The 26,508-nt window shown below is 41.5% G+C and overlaps 1 protein-coding gene across 2 annotated transcripts in view; it reads right to left on the reverse strand.

The window, feature by feature from the left end:
- The window catches only part of cpamd8 (C3 and PZP like alpha-2-macroglobulin domain containing 8), a 46,407-nt gene that overhangs the window by 17,214 nt on the left and 2,685 nt on the right, over positions 1-26,508 (reverse strand). For both annotated transcript variants that reach the window (XM_039606656.1, XM_039606657.1), the window contains exons 3-30: positions 25,144-25,166; positions 24,383-24,548; positions 24,026-24,078; positions 23,459-23,476; positions 22,624-22,678; positions 22,299-22,412; positions 21,933-22,017; positions 21,146-21,254; positions 20,682-20,909; positions 20,267-20,437; positions 20,051-20,179; positions 19,741-19,939; positions 19,346-19,521; positions 18,189-18,338; positions 17,815-17,976; positions 17,566-17,708; positions 15,612-15,674; positions 14,385-14,616; positions 12,200-12,353; positions 10,934-11,049; positions 10,738-10,789; positions 10,347-10,645; positions 7,021-7,089; positions 6,778-6,934; positions 6,416-6,592; positions 4,906-4,987; positions 386-542; positions 30-104 (exon numbers count right to left, since the gene is read on the reverse strand). In XM_039606656.1, the coding sequence (XP_039462590.1) occupies positions 30-104; positions 386-542; positions 4,906-4,987; positions 6,416-6,592; positions 6,778-6,934; positions 7,021-7,089; positions 10,347-10,645; positions 10,738-10,789; positions 10,934-11,049; positions 12,200-12,353; positions 14,385-14,616; positions 15,612-15,674; positions 17,566-17,708; positions 17,815-17,976; positions 18,189-18,338; positions 19,346-19,521; positions 19,741-19,939; positions 20,051-20,179; positions 20,267-20,437; positions 20,682-20,909; positions 21,146-21,254; positions 21,933-22,017; positions 22,299-22,412; positions 22,624-22,678; positions 23,459-23,476; positions 24,026-24,078; positions 24,383-24,548; positions 25,144-25,166 (3,614 nt within the window). The remainder of the gene's footprint in view (positions 1-29; positions 105-385; positions 543-4,905; positions 4,988-6,415; positions 6,593-6,777; positions 6,935-7,020; positions 7,090-10,346; positions 10,646-10,737; positions 10,790-10,933; positions 11,050-12,199; positions 12,354-14,384; positions 14,617-15,611; positions 15,675-17,565; positions 17,709-17,814; positions 17,977-18,188; positions 18,339-19,345; positions 19,522-19,740; positions 19,940-20,050; positions 20,180-20,266; positions 20,438-20,681; positions 20,910-21,145; positions 21,255-21,932; positions 22,018-22,298; positions 22,413-22,623; positions 22,679-23,458; positions 23,477-24,025; positions 24,079-24,382; positions 24,549-25,143; positions 25,167-26,508) is intronic.

The raw sequence follows: 26,508 nt of genomic DNA on the forward strand, positions 1-26,508 counted from the left end.
GTGTCATTCAGTGTTGCTGGCCTGCTTACCTCTGTGGTAATCCCTGTCTCCAACAGAGCTGCTACCACATAAGCTGTAAGTGAAATCTTCCCATGGATTCCTCCCTGTGGTCAAAACCAGACATGTTTTCACTTAATAACATCTCAGCTCTCATTTCACTGCAGTATAAATATTGTTAAACTTTAAATGTATTCATCAGTCCAGAAATCCTTTAGCTAAGAAGTCTGACACCAGGTTCATGCTGTAAATTTATGTGATTATTGCCCTCTCAATCAATGCCATTATCCATCTTGTCTATCCAATCTACTTCTTACACCCGTTCCTGCTTTGCAAGCACAGAAAATTAAACATCTGTCACCTCACATCTATGTAGACACAGCCCTACCTGCAGGTCCTTGTTGAGGATGCGTCCCATAGCGGGGAAGGAGCCGTCGTCTCCCTGATGCTTGATGAGCCAAGACTTGGCTGCATGAAGCTCATCGGGGTCAATGTAGATGAATCCTCGAGACTCGGCAAAGGACTTCAGCACAAATGCTGTCAACCTTAGAGGAAGGACAGATGGAGGTGAGAGATAGGGGGGAAAAAGACGGGTAAGGGAAAGGAAAAGAAGATATCAAAGATCTCTGACAACATATGGAATCACTATTTCAGTGGACTGAGAAGTTTTTCCACACTCTTTCTATCTGTCAACAAATGGGAAGAGGGGCTGATAGAGACGTCCATAAACGTTGGGATGTTGTTTTCCAAGACGACTGGTATGTATAGATGGAGCTGATGAAATGGAAAAAAGCAAGGAAGCAAGGAGGGGAGCAGATGGGTGCGGCAGGGTTTGATCAGTGCTACAGGATGTGGCAGCTGTGCTCTTGGGAATGTGAAATTGCACACGGGCCAATCAAGTATGTTTCTGGTTGTGATTCGAAGATTCCCCGAAAGCATTCCGAAACTTACACAAACATGAATATCAGGAATGAAGGTTGGGAATCCGGTTGGCCCGGGAGTGCAACTGAGAGTTTAAGAGCTGTGGTTTTAGTGGGCCACAGTGGAGAAGAACCAGGGGAGAAATGGAGAAAGGCTAAGGTCAGCCCTGGGGGACACGGCTGAGCTAATAAACATACACGCATCCATAAACAACAGACCTCCCGGTACTGGTAGAAAACAGCAGTCTCTGGCCAACAACTGCTCAGTGACAGCAAGACATTCCATTACAGCACCCCTTTACCAAAAGAGACTTACAGGATGAGGTAAGCTGTGTACAACAAAGAGAGAAATAACGGAATAAACAAACAGGTCACACTCTAGTTTCTCAACGCAGCTTGTAAGTGAGATCACACTCCAAGAAAAGAGTACCAGAGGGGATGAACTGGAAAAAAAAGATCTTTGCACTCATAAACCAAAAACATTAAATCTTCCGTGGTTGGAACCTGGATTATTCCTCCCCAGAGACAAAACTAGGGCTGAAGCCACAAGTCCGTTGGAATTTTTATAATGTTAAGTGATATTGTGTCACTGACTTTAAATGTTAGGCTTCGGGGAAAGGTACTGGAAAATGTAAATATGATTTAGCTTGGAGAAGGAAGGAAGCACTAGACAAGCTCACTTCCACCACTCACCCCACGACTAAGGTCACCATCTCACCACTCTCGCCTTCACTTATTGTTTCTCCCGTTTTCTGACTCCACACATCCAAATCCTCTCTATGAGCTACACTCATCCAGCCCCGTGCTTCAAAGGGCAGAGCTAAAGGACTTTTCCGAGACAATACATGGGTGTGCTCCATGATAAAGCTGAGGTTGACAAGCTTTAAGGAGAATTTTACGAGGTGGATTCAGAGAAAGTGTTTATCGTTACTTTAATGAGCCTGGATTCACTATATATCGTATAGTTAACACAGTAAATGGCTTTACTTTAAAACATATTTTACAACACATCTGCAAATAGAAGGCAAGCGACAACACAAACACTGACATACAGGTTTGGCACAGGAATGGAAACAGATATTAAGTTAATACAGCAGTGCGTATCAGTTCTTTTAATCTCAGGTATTCAGCCAGTAACCCTGCTAATGCTGTCAGATCAATCTTTGGGTCGAGACACAAATGACATGCCAGCCTCAACATGTAGAGCCAAGAACTAAACCCTATTATTAAGGATAATTATATAAGGAAGAAGCACACAAGTTTGTAAAGCACATTTTGATTTACTACAACTTTGCTTTATTCTTTTAGCTAAAATTAAAGAATACATGACAATTTGAAGGCTTATTGCAGTTTGCAAGACAGCCTTCACTCTGAAGTTTTATTTACTGTCTGCCTGGAATATTAAAAATATTGTGCAGGGGGAACGTAAAAATCTTGTAATTGTATCCGAATAGTGAATTCATACCTCTAGTTTGAAATGAAGTTCAAGGCTTCAATTACTTTTAGGGGTAAAGGTCACATTAGGAATTAAGTGAGGGGAAACTTATGTTGTCAGTGAACGGGCTTCACATCTTAAATTGAAGACAATCTAGAAGTACTTTAAAGTACAATATCACCAGGTGCTGGCTTAAAAGAACAAAACAAAACAGGAATCTCTGCCTCCAATAGACCCCAAATGAAAACGAGTCAACCTCTCTCACTAAATAGTAAGTCTGTAAATTGGTTCCACAATTCCGTATGATGTCATTAGCTAAATCCACTTCATATGATTCAGTGTGCTGGTGATCGTCTTGAAATTAATTCCAATATGAAGCAAATATCAGGCCTGAAAGGAGGTATTTTTAGGGGCGTGGTTGGCTTAAAAGACATGCCTGGTCGAGAGTGACTGACAAGGCAATTTTGGCATTAAGCACAATGTGTACACATTAGCTATGCACCCCAGTCAGGATCAAGTGTCACTCGTCTGCTCTAGCTCCCTTCCCATATTTGGAAGATCCTGGCTCCAACCAGAGGAGATGGTGCGGACCATTAAGCGAATCTCCAGGCCAGGGATGTCAAAGTCATTTTACATTGTGGGCCGCATACAAACCACTTTGATGTGGGTCGGAGCAGTGAAACTCTCCTTTCTGTCAGTGTATAGAGGTTAAACTGCACATTTAATCCTGGAGATATCTTAATATAAGAAAAAGAAGTGCAAATTCAATTGTATGTCTCAGTTTTTCTGTATGATAAAGAAATTCTGCTTGAAGTAAATGAAAAATATCTGTCAGCACAACTCTTTGGGGTAAGAATTTGAAAAAGGAAATGTGTAAAATTACAGAAAAAGATGTGGCTGCTCATTGCCCAGATGTCTGTTAATTCTAAGGAATGCCCTATTTATTGTTTTAACTGTGGACACACTGTAAAAAACTGAAATTTCTATAGGAGAACTTTTCGGTCCTTTATTTGTTAACTATTACTTAATTACTTCAGCGTAGTAAAAATGGCCATGGGGAATGTCTTTATCATTAGAAAAAAAAATTCTGAAAGTTAAGATAAAAGTCGAAAATTTAGGCCCTACTTTACATTTTCCAAAGCTGTCAAGTGGGCCGGATTGGAGTCTTTACCGAGCTGATTCTGGTCCCCGGGCTTTATTTTTGACAGCCCTGCACTCAGCTTGAACTCAGCTCCAGTGCGAATGAATGGGTCAAGTCATCACTTGCTTCTTCTATCTCTATATTTTTGTATTTGCAAAATATTGGTCTTTTAATTCTTATCACCATAAGAACGAAAGAGGTAAAGGTCAGAAACACATCTCATAATTTCTTTCTTTGCCAGTGTTTCTCTACTTTTGCACAACATCAAGTCAGCGAACGTTCAGCCCAGTTTGTGAACTGTTAACGGCCTTGGCATCAGAGATAATTAGCGCTACACACCTAACCATTATTGCCAGCCCTTGTCATTCTGCTCTGTATTTTCATTAAACCCTGTCAATTTCCATACTGATACATTTTAACATCCTGGGATACATTAACACTGCATTACAGCTGCTTTTAAGCAGGCAGTAAAGCAGTGCTCTGCTCATGAACCCTGAGTCTGAAGCAAAAGCTGGGCTTGTTTTGGATGCAAACATGTTGTTGATGGATTCATAAAGTGTCTGATGCAGTTTTACTGAATGTTCACCATCTGTGTTGTGCCCACAGCCCACACTTGTTACCCTGGGTGCCAAGGAAAACTCCAAACCGCTGCTGGTTACATCCTCATATCCTCTCACAGTCATCAGGGGAAGAGTTCAAGCTTTCAGCAGCGGTTTAATATTACCAATTACACCCAGGTAGTGAGTCATAAGGAGACATGCACCATTTCTATTTTCTAGACCATGTCAAAAAAAGGTAAAACCTTTTTGGTAAAGTGGCTCCAGACAACTTATAACACTGTCTCCAATAGTGGCATTAAGAGCTTGTCTGTGGGGCCAAAGCAGCATGGGTCCACTCAGTGCTACGGATATGAACCCTGATTAATTGCAAATAAATCTTGACAACTTTGCCTACCTCAGGGATCCAATTATGCAGTTTGTTTATGATTCTCTGTCATTTATGTAACCTGCTGTTTCACGGTGTTAGCTCTATTAAATATCACAATACCCACCTCAGTTCATAAATCAACCAGAGGTATGTACATTCTGCGTGGGCCTCAAAATACAAGCAGTGGAGCTCCCCATTGAGACAACCGAATCGAGTTTTATAAATATTAACATGGTTGTCTGCCTGCCTGCCTCCAGGCAGTGTAAACATGAAATAAACACTCGAAAGGGAAAAACTCAGAGATTTAAACATACCAACAGGAATAGATTAATATGAGCACAGCGTACGAAGGTTTTGATAAAAACTTTACTGCTTTGGCCGGCAACCTATGTCCCACTGAAAGCTGAGGAATGTGGCTACAGCCAAGCATAGCTTAGATGGTATGTGTTGTGCACATTTCAGCAACTACACCTACAGCTACTTACCACATGCTGCCAGAGGAATCCCTCTCTCCGAAAGCACTGTAAGAGCCATCCCGCCGCTTGTAGGTCAGCTGTCTCTGGTAGCCTGGATGAGAAGAGAGTACTATAAGAAAGGTTGGTTCCTAAGAACACGCAGAAATTATGGACATCTTTTTCAGGTTTGTTGATAAATCTCTAGGTGGATGTATTTTTTTATTTTTTATCCACCACTGCAGAAATGTGCACAGGATAAAAGTAATGTGCAGGAGAAGCACCACCATGTAAACTAGCCCATGTGAGCCTGGAAGATCAGGCAGACCAGAATCAACGCAGTGAAACTAAACACGGTATATTAAAATGTAGCCAAAAAAATTCAAATACATTTCAAAAATATAACATTTGTGGTTTTCGTGTATCCCTGAAATTCTCTTTTGGCATTGATTTCTGATTCTTCACCCAGCTCTGTTGTGCATAGTGTGCTGCGACTAAATAAATGAAGGAAAACAGAACGTTTGCTCGGACATGCCCCCGATGTTCTTACATATGCAGTCAAGTGGTTTCACTTGCAACTATGCAATGAAGCAAACTGTGCAAAGATGTTCTGGTGCTTGCCTCCAAGAGGGTGAATCCAGCATAGTTTTCAGGTCTTAAACAACACAAACGAACAAAAAAAATACCCCACAATATAATAATTTACCAATATTCAAACATTTGTTCCTGTACCTAAGACAGTAGACACTTGGTAGCTGAATTTCCACTTTGTTTGAGGGTCAGCCCCAATGTCAAAGACAAACTCTTGAATTTACATATATATGCAGGGTGGCCTGTCCTTGTGTGGCACAATAATGAAGCCTATTGACATTTATTAAAGTTGAAGTTTTCCTTTTATAAGAGGGAAGACTAATCTTGATAACTCTGAATAACATCATCAACCTTTATGTTTCAGTTTACGATTCGAGTTTTGAATCCCAGCCAGTCCGAGGCTCCGCTGCCAAAAAGCTTTTTGTCTGATAAATGAACTCTGTTATTCAAGGTAAACTATATTCTTGTTGATTGCAGACAGCCCAATTATGGTGCATAACTTTAAGAAAACAACAAACAGTTAGAAATCATTCCTTTCTTTGAGCATGACGCCACTTTGCACAGCTTCATGCCAGAAAGGATTTGACTTGTTGAGATTCATGACACACTCTTGAAGAACTTAAATAACTTCCTTGTTCCTGTGTTTAAAGTGCTGGTAGCTAACTGGGTTTACATCGGCGGGTATTTGGGAGGGCACAAATTGCAGAATCTGTGGTACTGAAAGTAATCCATATGTTTAAGAATCACCATATTGGTGTTACTGAGTTAACTCAGCATCTTGTTAATATATTATTTATCTTAAATACTCTGATGACAGCTCAAGCACATTTGGACATGAAAAAATAATTCTAAAGAGACCATCAGAGCTTGTCTTAGCGAGGAGGTCATATTTAACCTACGAGGAAAAGAAAATAATCCAAGGAAGCAATTCGTTAGGATTCAGTTTCTTTACCTTGAAGTAAGTAGTCAGTTGCTTCATTTTCAACCTCAGGGCTGAGCTGCCTGGTCTTCTGCAGATACTTCAAAACAAAGACGTTGGGGGCAAAGTGGATCATGTTCTGCTCACCACACCCAAAGGGGAGCCTCAAGAGCTTGTCCAGGTTATGTAAAGTTGGCCCCATAACATCACCTGATATTAGAGCAAGATACACAAACACTCTTCACTTACTGACACTGCAAAATGTGCCGTATATTAGTTACATTCACTTGAGGATTGCATGATCTAAAATAGTTTTTTCCAGATGTAAATGACAGTATGGAGGAAGTAATAATAGTATATGCAATGTATAAGCATCCAACCAGAAAACAGTTTACCAATCATAAATGCAGTAGCTCTTTCTGATCCAGGCACCATGTTTTGTGGGACTCCAAGTGTGAAAGCCTCATTGTGGTTGTCATCAGAGTCTTCCTTCCTCCAAATCTTGAACTCCCCTACTGAGCCCCAGCCTGTAGAAAAGCCTATGTGTCGCACCTGGATGGAAAAAAAGTATTTTTATAGAAATGATATCTAAAGATATTTCCTGGAGTTGTAACAAAGATGTCATCAAAGTGTCAAACCTGTCCTGTGAATTGGCCTGCCCATTGCAGGATGACCGATTCATTGGTTGGATGTAAACCATGGCCCACCTGGAAGGAACGCAGGAATAATTATTTGTAATTATTATTCTGCATTTGCTTGAAAAGTTTCATTATTTTTGCCCCATAATAGACGATACCAACAAAAGCATTGGCACAGATTAGACCCAAGACAGCTGACAGATAATCTGTTACTGAAACTATGCTCCAAGAACTCAGTTCCCTCCTCACCCCTTTATTGTTTGACTGCATCTGCGAGCCTCGCTCACTCATAAGTGGGTTCTCTTGCTACTTAAAGGAAGACACAACATCCATCCAGACGATCAGGAGATGGAAAAGGTCCCAAATCCACAGTGGGCACTGCCTGGATGGTACCCATTCAAACTGAATAAAATAAAATATTTCCACTAGTGTGTTACAAAGCTGGTGCCCTCCTGGTTAACCACCAACCAACCAGCCAAAACATCAGGGAAGTTTTTAGAAAATGGATACAGGAAGTAGAAAAGAAACCCCCCTCTCTTTTCTCACAAGCAATAGCGCCAACACACTGCATGCAAGTTTAATAAGATAAGATAAGATAAGATAATTCTTTATTGTCATTGCACAGTCATACATAGTACAGTAGTACAATGAAATTGGAAAAACTGTCCTACGTCGGCACTACATATAACACAACACGACACGATATGACACATCACAACGCAACACAAACAACACAACACAGTATATTAACTTAGAAATAAAAAAGAAGAATAAGTGTTATGTGTATTGCACACTGTTATTATTGCACATTAATTATTATTGCACCTTGTTATAAATATAAATATTATTATTGTTATTGTTTTAAACATTGTTACCTCCCCCTAAAAAAAGTCCAGGCAGGTAGCCAATCAGGTCAGCTATTTGCATTGATTAGGGCTATTGCCCTATTGTAAAAGCTGTCCTTGAGTCTGTTTGTTCGGGACCTCAGCAGCCTGAGCCTCCTGCCAGACGGCAGCAGCTTAAACACCCGGTGTCCTGGGTGTGTACAGTCTCGTAGGATGCTGCGTGCCCTCTTGAGACAGCGAGTGCTGTACAGGTCCTTCAGGGAGGGAAGAGGATGTCCAATGATTTTTGGGCCATATTGATGACCCTCTGAGTGCCTTTCTGTGTGCTGTGGTGCAGCTGGAGAACCATACACCGATGCAATATGTCAGCACACTTTCAATGGAGCAGCGGTAGAAGACGGTCAGCAGCTCCTTCTTCAGGTCCATTTTTCTGAGGATTCTCAGAAAGTGGAGACGCTGTTGGGCCTTCTTTAAGACCGCAGAGGTGTTAGAGCTCCATTGGAGGTCTGTGTCTATGTGCACACCCAGAAACTTGAAACTGGAGACCCTTTCCACGCACTCCCGTTGATGCTGACAGGCTGCAGCTCAGACTTCCTCCTTCTGAAGTCGACTACCAGTTCTTTTGTCTTGGTGGTATTGAGGTCCAGGTTGTTATCTACACACCAATCTGACAGCCTCTGAACTTCAGCTCTGTACGCCGTCTCATCTCCCCCTGAGATGAGCCCCACCACGGTGGTATCATCTGCAAACTTGATGACTGCGTTGTCTGGGTGGGTACTAACACAGTCATGTGTGTACAGAGTGTACAGTAGGGGACTCAGTACACAGCCTTGTGGAGAGCCGGTGTTGAGGCTGAGGGCTGAGGAAAGATGAGGCCCCACTCTAACTCTCTGTACACGGTCTGACAGGAAGTCTCTGATCCAGCGGCAGGTGGTAGAAGGAAGTCCGATTTCCAGCAGTTTAACTATTAGTCTGTCCGGGAGTATCGTGATTGAAAGCAGAGCTAAAGTCAACAAAGAGCAGCCTGGCGTAACGGCCCTGCACTTCCAGGTGAGAGATGGTGGTGTGAGCGTTGTAGCAATGGCATCTTCAGTTGATCTGTTAGCTCTGTATGCAAACTGGAGTGGGTCGAGTGTGGGTGGCAGGCAGGACATGATGTGACGTCGGACCAGTTTCTCAAACCACTTCATTATAACAGGTGTTAGAGCAACTGGTCGGTAGTCGTTGAGGCTGCTAATGTTAGTACGCTTTGGCAGTGGGACAATTGTGGCTGACTTAAGGCACGGTGGGATGCAGGACTGGGACAGTGAAGTGTTGAAGATCTTAGTGAAGACCCCAGCCAGCTGGTCTGCACACTCTTTTAGGACCTTTGCGGTTACCCCATCTGGTCCGGCGGCCTTCCTGGGGTTCACTGCCCTCAGTGTGCGCCTCACCTCATATTCCTGCACTATGAGGCTTGGGCTGCTGCTGCTGTCCGATGTTTTTGCTGCTGCTGCCTCTGGTCCCTTCACCTCAAAGCGTGCGAAGAAGTGGTTCAGCTCCTCCGCAAGCTCCGCATTGCCCTCAGTCAACGTGGTATTGCAAGGTTTGTAGTTGGTTAAGTGCTGAAAGCTACAAGTTAACCCAATGCCATTTCAATTTGCTCTCATTGTCCCATTGTCACAGCAGAAAACTCTGCGTTGGGCTTAGAGTTGGATACCAACTTGCGGTCAACTCAAATAATGGTATTATCCATAGACATGCTGGCTGTTTGAATCAGTGTTTTTAAGACTGTCACTGCTACATATGGAGGTACAAAGTGAAAATTCTTAGCCATGGCTTTGACTTCTCTCATAGCATATATATTAAAAAAAAACCCATATGAACATGCTAACAGTGTTAAAGAGTTTAATTTTTATGGGAGAGGGTTTGTGAACCTACTGGTACAGTTCCTTTCCAGCTGGTCCTTCTTCCAGCTGTTGGTGATGCCATTGTGATTCATGCACCTCCCACAGATAATCCCAAAAACAAACACTCAGACAGACCCATGCAGAGCACACTTGCTCTCCGGTATAAGAGTTTAATTTCATAATCACATTACACCATAAGACCATGAAACTCATCCATTTCCCAACGCTATTGGTGTTGAAGAAAATAAACCTATTCCCAAAGTACTTTGGGAAGTAATATGCGGCTTTTTAATTACTGCCTTTGGTGAATGGTGCAAGTCTAATTAATGCTGTGGCTGGAGCCGGGAAGTGGTGTGCCAGCCATTGACTGCCATGCAAGTCCTTGGCCATGGATCATTGACTGCCCTCAGTGTCCCCTGTTAAGTGTGAGTTCACCCAGAGGCACACCAGTAAAAACGGCGCCAGCTCTCCTAACACACAGACCCCATGGCCTGCCGCACTTCTTTTTGTGTCAGAGCATCCGAGCACAACCTCGAAGCAAGTATGCCGTACATTTGGAAGTGTTACATCCATGATTCCTTTCTCTTCTTACCTGTACCACGCCTCCCTTCCAACTGATCCAAAAGCTGCGGAACTCATCCCAAGACAGGATCCCTGGCGTAGGGACGCTGACAAGAGGCTCGCCCATTTTGCCCTCGGAAATCCAGGAACGAGTGTTCTGCCTGCCCCCGAGTACGATCTCCAGCATCTCTGCGCTGTCGTGGGGACTGGCAGAGAGGGCAAAATGGGCATCGTTGTGTGTCTTTACTGCCACCTGGAACTGGTTCATCCTGCTTGGCTTTTTCACATACTGATACTCATATTTGTTGGGGGTAGAAATATGAATCCTCTCTGAAAAATGAAATGCAAAATAAACTTGAACTTTGTAAAGTTTAAGGTGTATTCTCATTATGCTGTATCAATTAAAAATTATTTACACTGACCATTTGGACAGAAGAAAACACTGTAGGTGTATTCTCTGGGCAGGCCTTCTGGCTGTAAACAGGATGGCAGCAAGAGAAAACAAGATGCAGAAAAACATCACAGAAAGACACAAAACAAACAATAAAAAAGTAGTTCTTCCTTATTAAAAGATTAAAGGATAAAATAAATATTAAAGGAAAATCTCAGCTTTCTTACCTCAACCAGGACAGTCCTACGGACATAGTCTTGGCCTTGGATCATGTCGTTACTTATTTTGCCTATCTGGAATCCATCTGAACAGCAGCCTGGTTCACTAAAGGCAATGGCACGAGCTGTGAAGGCAGTACAGAACAAAAATCAGCTTAAGATTTTGTTTTTGTTGAGAGCATATGTAGCTCCAAAATTTGCAATTCACCATTATCAGTTCCTTTACAGATATTAAAGTTACCATGCTATGTGCACTGACGCACTGCCATACCATAACAGACAGTGGCTTGAGCAGTGGCTCTCTTCTTTAGCCAGGGAAATGTGGCATAGTGAGCCTGTTCCCGTCTGTACTTCTGTAAGTCTATTTGGGATACTTTTTTTTTTCTAATTACCTTAATTAGTTCTTAGTGAGATGATCAGCAGTCAAATAAATATGTTTTGCAAAATTTCCAGACATCGAAATACATTAGACAAGACAAGCATATCTGTAAAAGGATTCCCAGTTCTCTTGCTGGGGAGCCCACTGGAAATGTGGCCCTGTGCCAATTGTGTCTCTTTGTGTGTGTGTAGTGAGAAGGAAACACAAGGGGCTAGTGGACTAGGAGTGGGGCCATGGGGGGCCCATTGACCGCCAGTGACCTGCAAACTCATCAACATGCCACTGAGTGTCACAGTGCAGCTCTGGTTACCCCCCCACTGCTGGCCTGCTTTGTTTTCACATGCGCTCCGGAGGGGACCATTTGTAACCTGGGTGGGTGACCAGATCACACACACGGCTCCTTGGCCAGCAACGCTTTCCTCAGTCATAGGCTCGCCTTTTTGTGTGGAATCACACTGAGTGGACCAAAGTCCTGATGAAAGCCTGCTATTGCTTTTAAGTGCCACGCCACTAAAGAATGCAAATAAGGCCATTTCCATGAGTCAGCACAAATCAGTCTTGCATTATTCACATTAGCATCAAAAGCTTGCATCATTCTTTTTTTCTAAAGAATGGCTGATCTAGAGAATGGGAATTTTATGGCATTGTCAGGTCTATGCTTTTATAGTACTGGTAACACAATCACCATCCATGAGCATGCACTGCTGCAGAGACGCTTCTCCACAGTTGGAAGAAGTGAAAAATTGCCCTCTGACTTTGCCCTGTGGCTCAGATATACATGTCTCAACAAAATAATTATGGCTTCCTAATTAAAATATTTCTGCCACTTTATCAACGTAGTACTTCAAATAAAATAATAAGTGAGTTTTATGAATTTGACTGAGCTCTGTGGGTACCTGTGATGTTAACTGATCCCAGCTCAGTGAACGACAATACAATATTTGTAGGAGCAGCCTCTCCAGGAGCAACACACTTCTTCCTGGTGAGATGAAGCTTTCCAGGATGGCCAACAAACTTGATGCCCTCTGGAACCGACACTTTTAAATGAACCTGTGAGTGGAGAGGAGAAGAAGAGACAAATCAGAGAAAAGCGATCTCCTGTGACAGCCTATAATGACATCATATCTGTTAGGCACGCCCCTCCCTCATATAGCGTGCTTCATCAAAGCTCTGAAAGCAAGGGCGAATTTTTTAAATCACACTGTGAATTTTCCATGCTGACTGACTCATGCTTCTCAAACTCCCTGAAGGATTAAGTTCCACTCATCGTCCAATTTTCACAGGGCTCAGTAATGCAGAAGGATCTTTTAACTGTTCTTTATCCGCATGCCACAAGTCATAAATAACTGAGCAGAAAATATAGGAATCACATGTTGCTGGGGTGGACATCAAAGGATGGGCTATTCTGGTTTGCATATTCACCTAACATGACATCAGGGCAACACACGCACAGGCCATTTAACAGGCTCATCTGCAAACATCATGATGTCATCCGTATGGCGTGCAGGATGGACCCATTTAAGGCCAGGACAGAGCTTAGAGGGCTCTTCGAAGTAAGTGCTGAAACAAACATACTAGGCTAATCTCTTTATCGTCACATTACAAACCTATACTTACTTTGGAATCTCCAATTCGTCTGCACTCCTGGGCCTACCGAAGAAGTTATTTCACTTGAAAATATTTGTTCTGCATGTGTATATAATATTGAACCAGTTCTGATACATGCAGAAATAATAATTTAAAGAAATAGATCAACACAGTTATTTGCATCTTATATTTTAATATTTCCTACCTGGATAATCCTCTGTGATTTATGGCATGTACCATTTTTAGTGCATAGTTATGAACAAAATGAAGCACTGGACAAATTCCAAGACGTATCCGGTCTGAACCACAAGCTCTGCATAAAGAGCCGCTGGAAGGAGGTGTTCTAAGGGGTCCTGAAGTGGTTTGAGAACTCATTTGTGTGTTTTGGCTGGTTTCATCCCGTTCCAAGATTCCCAAATCTCTATGACTATGGATTTTATCAGCTTATCGTTGACCTACTTCTGTCTAATAACTAAATGGAGCACCTACTTTATGCCTCATCTGACTGACAAACTTCCACTTTCTTTTTTGATGATCCTTCTCTCTTTTCCTCTAAGAAACCTTCTGCTTAACCAAATCTGGGGTCTGATCATAGTGAGAGTTGTGAGCAGTCTGTCTGTCTACCTACGTCTTTTATTTAACTATCAAATTCAGATTACTGATATTTGCCTAGTGTGGTCTTTTAATTTTTATGGGTTGCAACATTATGGGTTGCTTTTCTTCACTTTAATACAATTTCAATGTCATTTTTACTTATACACAACACGTTCCCACTCCCAAAGCGTAACATTTGACGCTAGGTGACAAATCGTCGGTATGTTATGCTTCCGGGCACCCAACACCTCCCTATATTACGAGATCGGAAAAATTCGGAAACATGAGAACCGTTTGGAATGAATCTACACATGTACGTTTATTTTATGGCTGGAACGTCTATTACCGCGGGACCGTCGTTCTACTGGATTTCATCCACAACCCAGCACGCAGCATAGGAATACCTCGGGATGTGACAAATCGTCGGTATATTACGCCTCGAGAGTGAGAACCAAATCACAGTTGTCTTAAGGTGCTTTATATTGTAAGTTAAAGACCCTACAATAATAGCGAGAAAACCCAACAACTCCTGTAAGGAAGCACTTGGTGACAGTAGGAAGGAAAAACTGCCTTTAAATAGGAAGAGACGTCTCAGTGACGTCATTGTGGTTCCTAACTTGATGTTGTAATAGACTCTTAGCAAGTTTAGATGGAGTCATTTTAGGATTAGTGTTAAAACTAACTTTTAAGAGTTTGCATAACATGTCATACCAACCTATAATTAGTGAAAATGTATTAAAATATATGTTCTTCTATGGTTTACAAGTCATAAATGATTAAAAAGCACAGCTGTGACATGTCCTGTCTTAAAGAATATGATGTCAAGTTTGTACTTGAAGACAGCTGCTATGAACTAATTTCAGAGACTTGTCCATCTGCCACATTAAGAAAACATCTTACCGCAGAGCAGGTAGGCAGGTAGTTGTAGACGGTGAGGGGAACTTTGGTCTGCTCCCCTCTGATTAAGCTGTAGGGAAGCGTAAAGTCCACAAAGAAGCGCTTGAAGGTGCGAAGCTCTGCTCTCGTTCCTAAAGCCAACCCCTTCTGCTCGGACAGGGAAACAACTTCCGCCACCCATGTGGTGATCGAATCCGGCGCATCCAGGTGCAGTTCAGCTTCCCCAGTTTCAGAGCTGTTACGTGGAGATACAACAGCGGAATAAAATAATTCGAGCATATTTTCTTTTTAAGACAAGCTATTAAAATTCATCAACTACAAGGAAGAGCTTGATCAAAGGCTGAAGATTACTTTAATGTTAGCACCTGTGTCAACACCAACATCTGCACCACTACAGCAAACACTCTGAAATGGACGGTTCTAAGGGACGGTCAGGTGTTGACCCAATCTGTTTCTTTGAAAGAAATGAGCTGAAGTCATTATTGGCAGCGCTCACTGGATGTTGGTCTTGGCAAACTGTAACAGGGCACAATAAACTTCAAAAACTGCATGTACACCCTTCCTTTTGATCAAAGCCGTCCAAAATCCATTTTAATATACTTTTAAGGAAAAATCCGAGCTCTGCACTTCACAGGAAATTAGTGAGAGCTGAAGTCCCATCCAAGGGAATCAAGCATATGGAAATCTATGGGCATTTCATTTATATTGGCTAAAAATGAATGGAAGGAGCTCTTGAGAAAGTAAGAGTCTGTTCCAAGATTGAATGAGGCATTTCACACCCAGTGGGAGAAGTGGCGGATGCTGCTGCATGATGGAAGATCGGCCGTCTCGCATATAGCACTGCCTCGCACCTTTCCTCTCACAAATGTCTTCCAAGAGTCTGTCATGTTCACGTTTTCCTTTCCAGTACTCTCTTCTTACCCCTACTCTCCAAACTTTTTTCTTCCAGCTCTACTCTCGCCTTTCTTCTTCTACCTATATTCTGCTTTTCACATATTTCTCGCCTCCTTTTTGCTCTCTGTAAATGTTTTTCCTGTATTTTTTCATGTTATCATTTTTTTCCACATTTGCTCCTCTCTTTTCCATTTCTCTATTCTCTTAAGCACTAAATCACATAAAAGGATAGACAATCTGTTGCACCTGATATATCTAGCCAGAGGCAAGTAACGCAGACACGCAGACATGCACACATGCTCACACAAGACAAATATTATTTAAAGATTTAAATACCTGACGTTGAGGCAGTGCCACACCCAAGTCTCTGGGAAAAATGTACGCCTCCGCCTCTCTACTCTACAGCCAAAACACAAGAAGACATCAGTGAAAAAGCTTTAGCTAATAAAATAACAACATAATGGAAAAATATACTATTTAAAATTCCACAACGATAAGTCACATCATGTGTTTAAAGTTCGGCACTAAAATGAAAAGTATTTGTAGCACGGGGGAATGCACGCCTAACATATGAAATAAAACAAAGAGGGCGATCTTGATGTAATTATTATTCTGTTATGGGTTTGCGTTCAGATTCATGAAGTACATGCCCATATTACAGTGTGTGGTCCAGTGAAGGATTACAGTTAATCTTCTTCAACAATAATAACCCACTTTTTTCCCTCTGACATTAAAGAGGGTGGAGTAATACATACAAGTACACAAATTTAATGGTTTAAAAGAACCTCCAAAACAGACAAAGATCATCTGTTTTCATCAGTTAAAGAGCCAACATACACAATAACAACTGAATAACCTTGACTATGACATGATACCACACCCAAGTGGCTCACAGTTTGGCTTTTAATACCAATACAGTATGGTATTTGATAAGCTAGTTTCCTATAATTCAAGTTTTTAAAATTTATAATGTACTGTGTAAAAGTCTTGATCCACCCCTCATTCCTTTATATCTTGCCAGAAAACTGGCAAATTTAAATTTATGTGCAAAACACAATAATGTGTTTTGCACAAATGCATTTATTTGTATAGTTCTAACAAGGTTGAAGTCAATACCAAGTATGACCACCGCCTGAACTCTCTTGAATGAGCTTTCTACTGATTTCTTTAAGTATTTTTCAGGAATAGTTCTCCAGGCTTCTTAAAGGAAATTCAAAGCTCTTCTTTGGATGTTATTTGAATAACGCTGCTGCCAATCAGATACTTTCCAGCTGCACTGCATGGCAGATCAAAATCTGATGGTAGTTTTCCGCTTTCAGGATTCCATCACTTTTGACAAAATCCCCAAACCATGACAGAGCCTCTACCGTATTTTACAGAGGGCTGTAGACACTCACTGCTGCACCTCTCTCCTGACCTCCTCCATACATATTGACAACAATTTGAACAAAAAAAAAAAAAAATAAAAAATGGCAAATTTGGATTCGTCACTCCATGAGACCTGTTGCCAATGGTTTTTAGTCCAGTTCTTTGGCAAACCTCAGCCTTCCCCCCCATTTCCCTTCCTTTACAATGGCTTCTTTGACAGCCACCCTTTAACAGAGATAAATTCTGATGAACAGCGAACAGTAGTGAACAGCAGATGGATCAATTGAAGGGCCAGATCAATCTCTTAGGTCCTGTGTCAGGTCTTTGTTGGATTTGTCCAATTTCCTCATTTTTTAAGGACATACTAGTTTTTGGCTTACAGCTCTTTAGGAATCACCTCAATGGTGCGAAAACGCTGACAAACAGAGATTTTTGTAGATTCAACAAAAAAAAAATGAAGAAATTATTTGGTTTTGCAGCGGGCTGCTAGTAACAAAGTGTCTAACGATACAATTTAAAATGTTTTTTTTTGCTAAGTTGCCCATTATGTGTAGACACAAGACTGGTTCATCCCTTGAGTTAGGGGCCCTTTTTATGCTTGAATGATTCAACAGAGTTAAGTGTCTTATAGACAATCATTTCCATGAAAAATGGTCATGGTCATGAAAATGAATGCAAAAGCAGCCAGTGTATAAAGAGAAACTTTAAAAGACCTTCAAAAAGCCTGGAGAACTATTTCTCAAAACCACTTTAAAAAAATGAAAAGTAAAATATAAAGAAACTTCGGCTGGTACAAGAAGAACTTTCATGCCATTTATGAAAACTTTGAATAATACAATTTGCACATTTTTAGGTATGAGATCATTAGAGTTTGCTGATGCCCAGTGGACAGCCTTGGACACCTATAAAGAACATCCTGTACCTGTTTGTGGGGCGGGAGGGCATAGCAGCCACCAAGGTAGAGGTGTGCGGTTGAAAGGCAGGAACAGCTTCATCTGTGTACATGCCCCCACTCTGCCGATGGTTTAAACTCACCATATCTGTCATCACAACCAGTCCCGTTTCCTGTATTAAATATATGGAGAAATAAACATCTGCACGCACTAGTACGATTACCTTTTAACCCAGTGACAGCACTAGCTGAGCTCTTTCACCAAGTGTATGTTCTCACTGTAAAAGCAAAGCGCGCATCCTTAGTGATGTCCCAGTGCCATGGAAACACAGAGGACCGCCTCCGTCTTTTTGCCGTCAGCCCAGGCCACCAGAAGTGTCCGTCATCTTTAGGAATGTTGAAAGCGTCTGAAACATCAAACTCTGCCAGCTCTTTAAACACCTGTACAGTGAATACCATATTTATATAAAGTTACAGTAAAAGTAGAGTTATTTACAAAAATACAGCAGGTAACATCTTAAAAACTACGATCTAAGAAAGTAATTTAAACCAGCTCTCTAATTCTATACTATAAAGCGATTTTAATTTACACAACGCTTTGATCGATTGTTTATTAAAGTGTAATATTACCATAATCTATAAATATGACCAACCTTTTCAGGACTCAGCTGAAAGTCGGGCTTTAGCAGGTAAAGACTCTTATCTACAGTGGCCACACAAACACAGGATCCCGTCTGAGCCCGAACACGCAGGGTCACCGAGTCCCCCGGCATGGACTCATTGGTTGACATAGAAATAGATACCTGCAATCCAAAACATGACACATAAGTACATTCTGCATAAACAAGGTGCATTTAACACATTTCCGCTCCGCAGAATTGTGAATTTGTAAGACTGTACGGTTATAAATTTACTGAAAAGGTTCATAGAGATGTCTTCAAATTGCTCACTTGAACATAAAACTTGAACCAGAAGACTGAATGTTTGCCTCATAAAAGAGAAAATCTGAAACATCTATCAAAACTATCAAAATGTCCTATCGATCAAACTATCAGCTAAAAAACTAAATAATTTCAGCACTAGTTGGCAGATCCTCAGTGGCATTCGGAATAACATCAGTCTGACAATTCTAAGCAGCAAACTTTGGAAAGATATGACTGAGAGTGGAAAACTACAGTCTTTGAAAGAGGGAGGGATAGCCAGAGTCAGCTTTCACACATCAGAACTATTTTTCACCAGCACAAAGTCACAAATTAACACCGTTAATCGGTTCCGCTGCCCTCCTTACACCATTCTGTAACCTGTCATCCTCTCCTGTCATGACCCCACCTATCTGCCTGCGGCCTGTGCGGCCGCTGTCTCATCCTGCCCTCACAACCCCCTCCTCCGGCACACATACGCACAACACACACACACACACACACACACTTAGTGTTGTAAGGGCATACCAGAGAGCTGTAAATACTTCAGGGAGTTAACTCCACCTAATGCAGGCAGGAACTGGGGATCTCTCCCAAGCCAACACAGCTGTTTGTTTACAGACATTACACTGTGGTGTAATGGTTGGTGCATGGATACTTAGGCTCAGCTCCAAAATGTATACAGAGAGTGCACCCTTTTCTCCGGCTTTTAATAAATAGCTATTTTAGCAGCAAAAAAACCCCAAACGAAACATGAAAACACAAACTTAATTTTGTATATCCAAAAACACTGGTGTTTGGGTAACAAGCATATGCAACTGTACCAACTGCAGTACTTTTCTCTGGATAAATTAAGTTATAATACAATGACAATAGTTCTGTTTCCAAACCTGGTTCTCAAACTCGGGCTCGACAGGGATTTGCAGACTGTCTGTGACACCCTCACCGTTTTCCCTCACATAGTAGACCAGCAGACGGCTGAGTGGTGCCATGCTGTGACTAACAGGAAAACGTAGGTAGGACACACAGCTGTCCATCTCAGTCTGGGAGGAAGAGCCTGCAACATCTGGCAGAGTGACAGGGTGACAGTGCTTTCTCCAAAACTATCTGGCATTCTGATGTCAAAGACCACTACGATTGAGAAGCTTGGACACTGATTTCCCAAGCACTACAACAATGAAAGGGAAAAAAGCTAATTCATCAAAGCATTATTCTGTGAAACTTTAGCTCTTAAAATTACCTGGGCGACAGTGAAGTTAGAGTTGTAATAAGAAGAAATGAGTACCAGAAGCAGAAGGAGGCAGGTGGGTGCTGTGAATGTTCTTGTCAAAGGTGACTGTGGCCCTTTTTCCTCTGTGGGAGGCTGTCAGGTTGGCTGCCTGTTGGCCTGATAGGACAATGTTCCCCCTGGATGCTACCTCGTAATGCAGGGTGAAGTTACAGGGACAAGTGGATTTGAGAGCCACTTCTGCCTCTTGTCCAACCTATACATGCAGACAGATATAAATATACTTCACAATCTGATGTTTTGAAACATGTTTAAATCATTGAAAGTTAAGCAAGAAACTCATACCATCGAAAAAGGTCACACCTACCTTGAGCGGGATGCTGGGACTTTGGATCTGGATGTGACACCTGCTAGGAGAGTACCAACTACTGATAGAAAGGTAGCTGGGCAAGTACTGGTTTCCAACTGTCCTGTCCTCAATGGATATCACCTTGGTCTTTGTCAAGAAAATACAGTTGGGATTAGCTTCAAATTACTTCTTGCATCACTCTGTTTATATTACGTGACAATAGGAAGTTCTGACCTCAAGCCAGACATACTGAGCAGCTGCAGGGATGGAAGGGATCTCAAAGGTGGCCTGACCGTCCTTGGAGATTAGTTCGCTGGTATAGACGTTGTCCTTCGGGGTCAGCTCTGCTTTAACGCGCACCTTCACCCCGTCAGCTGGGCTCCCATCAGGATAGGTGACCTCAATCTGCAAAGCAGAGGGAAAACGACTGAGTGTGCAAATGCAGACTCATTTGTGAATCAGTAATCTACATGGCTGAATACAGGCTTCATTTATCTTTAGCATTTAACTGACTAGCAGTTAAAGTTATGCTTTATTTAAAAAGCACAACAAATAAATATACTTTGAGCTCTTCTCAAAGCAAATGCCAGTGAGATGAAGATCCAAGCTGATTAATTCTCTTTCGTATTTCTTTTTTGTGGGCTCTCACCTTCCCTTTGTAAGGCAGACCAGGCTTGAACTGTTTGCGTGTCTCCTTGGAGTACTTGATGTCAATGAGCTGTTTATGGACTGGTGTGGAATCATCAAATGTGGTTTGCTTGCTTCCATCTACGCTGGTCACAGAAGCCCAAATGCTAACAGTCCCCCTGAAGTGATCAGCCACATCCAAGGGCATCATGTCTTTGACGCACAGACTGAAATTTGCAGAGCCTTTGATCTGACAACAGAAAAGATGTAATCAGGTATAGCAGGACATGTATAATTTTGGTGTCAGGGTTTGGAGCTTAACCTCTTAGATAATAACAATGATTTACAGTGTATGCATAAAACAGCAGCACTTTGAAGGAACTCAACAGACAAAACAACAATCAATCAACAACCCTGTTTCCATATCAGCTTGGAAGTCTCTAATAAATTCACAAAGCATGTAGAATAGGGATTAAATAAACTAACCTCCATAGTTTTTATGACAGGATGGCCCATCTCATGGCGGTAGTAGCCGACTCCATTCACCGTCATATTTACTGTCAACTTCCCAGTTACGGGTTTCCCAAAGGTATATCTGCATAAGAGTGACATGCCAGAGTGTAAAATTGATGATGTGGGTTTTTTTGTTTTATTGTAAATAAATATCACAATAATAAAAAACATTTATAACCTATTATAACTCCATAGTCACACTAAGGAGCCACAACACTAAAACCACCTGCTTACCACTGAGTAAGTCCCCTTCATTCTTTCAAAACTGCTCTGACTTGTGGGCCATGGAAGCAATACCTGCTGGGATGTCATGTGATGTATAGCACCAGGACAATGGCAGTGAACTCTGCGGACCAGGGTTGTTCTAGTGCACCCCATGGCTACTCTGTCATGCTGGTAGTTAAGTTTGGAGGTCGGGTCAACGCTTTGTGCGCTTTAATGTGTCCTTTAAGCTGATCCTGTGCAGTTTTTGATATGTGGCATATGAGAGCACACCCCCTAAAGGAGGAGGCTACTACCATGGGAAGATGTCCTGTTTTGCAAGAATGTTTAGCAGGCGCTGTGTGTCAAAGTCCGCACGTAAGTACCCACCGTTTCTCAGAAGAGCGCTGCACTGGAATGAGATTATGACTTCACCACAGTCAATGGTTTTTATGCTGTGGCTGATTAGTGTAAACAAAAAAAAAAAAGAAAACACTCCAAAAGTCCAGGTTAAAGTCTTGTTCCACTTTCATACAGCGCTGAATATTTAGTGACTTACCTGGCCCTGACTGTGGCCTGCTCACATAAGTTCAGATCACGGATGTAGCGCGGTGGATCAATCACCAACTCAAATTTGGGCGCCACTGAAAGAGAGGCAACACATTTTTTATTTTGAACTTTTTCTTGTGTTATATCATATACAGCAATAGCCTTGCTGTTTATTTATAATATATTATTTGACAACTACACACATGTTAATAGTTAAACAGTAAATATGCTTTTAACACAACTCGAAATCAAAAGAGAGCCATTTAAAAGAGCCTAAAATGTTAAAAAACATACACACACACACACACACACACACACTCATTAAAAGTGCTCGCAATAAACAATGGCAGTTGTGCAACACTGTGCAGGTCCTCACCATATTTCTGCACTTCAAACGACTTGTTATAGGTGTGGCCCTGCACCTCCACAAAGACAAACCAATCTCCCAACACAGGCTGGTCAGACAGAGGAAAGCTCATGTTCACCACCCCTACAGGAGGCAAAAATCTAATTAGCACATTTAATTCCTGTGTCCTTGATAGTGATTAAACAAACTGTAGCAATCATATATCACCGTTCTTCAATTATGAGTCCAGAAAAGTAGTGTTTTAATTCAATCCCCCAGAGCAACCTAGCAATGAAATGTAAACGTGCAGCTTACACAAAGATGATGTAAAAATACTGCAAATGATGCGGCTCACCACAGCAGACAGAATTAAGCCCTTTCCACTGCACCATCCTGGATCCTCTTGGATCCTGGAAGATCAAAGTAGGATGTCACAAACCAATGTTAAGATTCCTTTACTTCACATACCAAAAGTTTAGTTGCTCATTGAATGTTGTTATCACACAATAGAAAAAGTCATAAATAGTTGTATTATTGCTGAACAGTCCTTTCACTGAACTTGACCCAGATATCTGGGTTCTGATATCATTGCCAAAATACTTTTAAAACTCTTTCCAAAAATAACATATACTGTAGGCTAGAAGTGAGGAAGAAAAATGCATCTGTGTGCTTGTTGCTACTGGTAACTCATGTATAAGCTTTTCTTCGCTTCCCATGAAGTCTTTGAAGTCCATGAAGTCCCCACAAGGGGAACCAAATTTCCCCTTGTGGGACAATTAAAGGATTATTCTATTCTATTCTATTCTATTCTATTCTATTCTATTCTATTCTTTGCTTGGTATTTTCCAAATATTTCCTAAGATCTGGAAAGATGAATGAAGATCCAATGTGAGCAAGGTTTGCTAATACAGGGATTATAGTGTGTTGTTGGTGTACAGATACAAAGAGACAAAGGAGAAGAGAAGAGAAGAGAAGAGAAGAGAAGAGAAGAGAAGAGAAGAGAAGAGAAGAGAAGAGGTTCCTTTCATGTTGTTTATCCTTGTACTGGTCCAAAGAGCACCCTGTTATCTAGGTGAGCTGCCCTGACTTCTGCTCTGTAATCTCCAAGCAGGCTGGGAACTAAAATTGCCACTGTCCCATCCCGGACGTGGCTCTGCCAACCCTGGGTGGTCCTGTCAGCCTGCACTCACCAAAATATATGCCTCAATCTGCAAAAAAAAAAGAACAAAAAAGAGAAACACAAGAAAAAGTTGCAATAAAGTTGATAAACAAAACTACAAATCCTGTGTTTTATCTCATGCTTCATCCCATTCATTTCGAATTCAACAATTTTCTGTCTAAAATTAAGTATTGCCCTTTTACCTGCAATGTGCCTTTATAGCTGCAAACATCAATAAGCTGTCTGTGTGCACAGTTGCACAGTATATTTGGAGTCATTGCTAACATTCCAAGAGAAATGAGTCTAGTTTGGCTTCAGTAAATAGGCAACTGTACATTTGCTTGCGCACAGTGCAAACTAGGTTTCTCCTCTTAACTCCACCAATTAAAGGTGGAAAAGTATGCCTGTAGTAAACACTCAGTCATAAATCAAAGTCGGTCTATCAACTCTGTCGTAAAAACACAGGTTTCGCTAATAACCCGACCCATTTTTATTAAAGATTATCATTCAACGGGTTTACTGTGTACTGTGAATCTGCTGAAGAAGCACAACAAATTGCTTTAATATTTGTCTGAATGTGAGATCAATTCAGAATTACCTTCTCGTTTACTGGCCTCAAGTCAGGGTCAACTGTATAAACGTTGATGAGAACTAAAGACAAAAAAAGAAATGCAATACTGTTAAAATAAGTGTGTTTGTAATCAGAAAAATCTGCACGCACATTAAAATCTTGATACTTCTAAAAAAAAAAAAAAAAAAAAATCAGCTGTCTGAAGTCATTTGATGGGTTGAAATCCTTAATTATGCCATCGGGATCACGCAATCAGCAGCTATGTCTACAACATTTGTACAGCTCAAATGCAGGATCAACATGCCTGCATCCCCTGACTTATTTCCACTAACTGGCATTACTCTGTGATTAACTGATTAACTACCAGGTGCACTATGAGGGAACCTTTATGTTTGGGTTTGTAGATGGGCTTGTCAGTCTGGATGAACACAGCCGTGCCCTTGCTCTCCACGGTGACGGTGGTGTAGTTGTGGAAAATGTAACCTCCTTCCGTGAGGTGACGGTTCCCCCAGACCTTCAGATGGGCCTGGCCTCTCAGCCCCGAGGGAACCTGGTGGCGTATACACACATCCATAAACGCATACAAAAGCAAAGTCAGTGGGGATTGAGAACGTAAATTAGGACTGAAGTGTTTACTCGAGGCTGTTGTGGTGACCCACGCATTCAAAATTATTTGCCGTGATTTATTCAATTTCATTTTCTAGAGAACAAAACCTCCAGAATAACAAAAACAGATTTAAAAAAAAAAAAAAAAGCAGAGAAGACGTCAGCCTCCAACAGAGTACGCTTCACGTGACAGTATTTTACGAGAATGAGGGTAGAGGTTATGAGAAGGGAAGGGAGAGAGAGAGAGACAGAGGCGAAGAATCTCTAAAAGTCGTGCATACTAGATTGATCTATTCCAGCCTTCGGGGGCGGCGGACCATACATGCACGTCAACAGCTGTTGCATATTATATCGAGGCTGTTACCTTATTCCCAATGAATGAGCAGAGACAGATGTTGCATTACAAATAATGTTAGTGTTGATTTGCATGTTGCTTGAGGAATGTGCACACAGCGGACAGGGGGCTCTCACTACTGTGCAGCTGTCACCGCTGCTGAGAAAATAAAAGCGCACTTAGTGGCACACAAAGTTCCACTCACCTTTAGTTTGATGGCGCCTTTGTCTAAAAGGAGAAAAAGTGAGATTTAAAGTAAGATTTTCTTCCCCCCACAGGCTCTGCCATACACACCCGATGAGACCACTGACTGCACCTCAGATTTAAGTGCAATCAATAAATAGATAAAGAGGAATAAATTGATTTTGAATGGGTTTTGTTGGGTTACAACCACTCTTTTAGAGGTTTCTATTAATGGTGTGCTTGATGATCCCTGAGACTGAACACATTAATAAGGTATTCGCTAAAATGGGAAAAAGGGGATTTCTGTAGTTAAAGGATGTGCAAAATTTTTGAAACCGAACTCAATGAAGCAATTCGTCCAGACTTTGATATTGTCTCATCTTGATTATTGCCCAATATTATGTGGCACAAAGAAGCAGATTAAAAAGTAGCAAGTGGTAGAAAACAGAGCAGCACATACTGTCCTTTGTTGTGTGTACAGAACAAACATTGTAACAATGCACAACCGCCTCAGCTGGTTAACTGTGAAACATGGATTAGTTTATTCTTTTCTTGTATTGAATTGGGATGCTTTTGTTACAAACACTCCAATGATTTTGTTTGAAAATGAATGACAAATTATTCTACCGAACACGCCACGAGGAGAGTTTTTATAACTCACAGCAAGAACCAGTTTAATCAGTAGAGCAGTTTTCTATTGGTCTATTATGGAATAGAAATCATTGCCAATGTAGCAGAACTAGTGTGTACGTATGAATAGTATGTCATCAGTGCCTAGCTTGATGTGGAACACCATTTGTGTTGTGAGGAGCTGTTTGATTGTTTGCATGTGTGGTTCGTTTTGTTTTTGTTATGATGCTGTACAGCTTTGAGTAATCAGTTACAGTCAAAGTGTAGAGATCTGTGACCCCAGGAAGAATAGCTGCTGTGCTGCTACAGCTAATAGGGATCTTAATAAACCAAGCTAAACTAAACCTCAGTTTCTGACAGATCTGTAAAGTGATCACTAAAATGCATACTTCCAACATGCTTTAACTGTAAGCGCTGTGGTTAAGTCAGTTCAGTTGCTGTTCCAGCTGCAACCGGTCTCCTCTAAGCAGAGTCAGCACCATCTATCTATGGTGCTGTCAAACAAATCACACAATGTGTACATTAAGTGGCCGATGAGCTGGACTGAACTGATGCCTGCAGTCACAGATAATCTATATAAAAGCCAAAGCTTGTCTTGTAGCAGAGGCTCACACCGTCTGTGTGTGTGTTCTTTAATCTATGTGTATATTTTGCCTGCCTGCATCCTTTGAAAACAGTGGCATAAAGGGGGTATCTCTTAGCTTGCCTAACTTGTCGGTGCATGCTTTGTTTCCAAACGTAACCCACTGTGCCAGTG

Source organism: Oreochromis aureus, linkage group 23, assembly GCF_013358895.1.
Source record: "Oreochromis aureus strain Israel breed Guangdong linkage group 23, ZZ_aureus, whole genome shotgun sequence".
In the NCBI taxonomy this organism is placed as follows: Eukaryota; Metazoa; Chordata; class Actinopteri; order Cichliformes; family Cichlidae; genus Oreochromis; species Oreochromis aureus.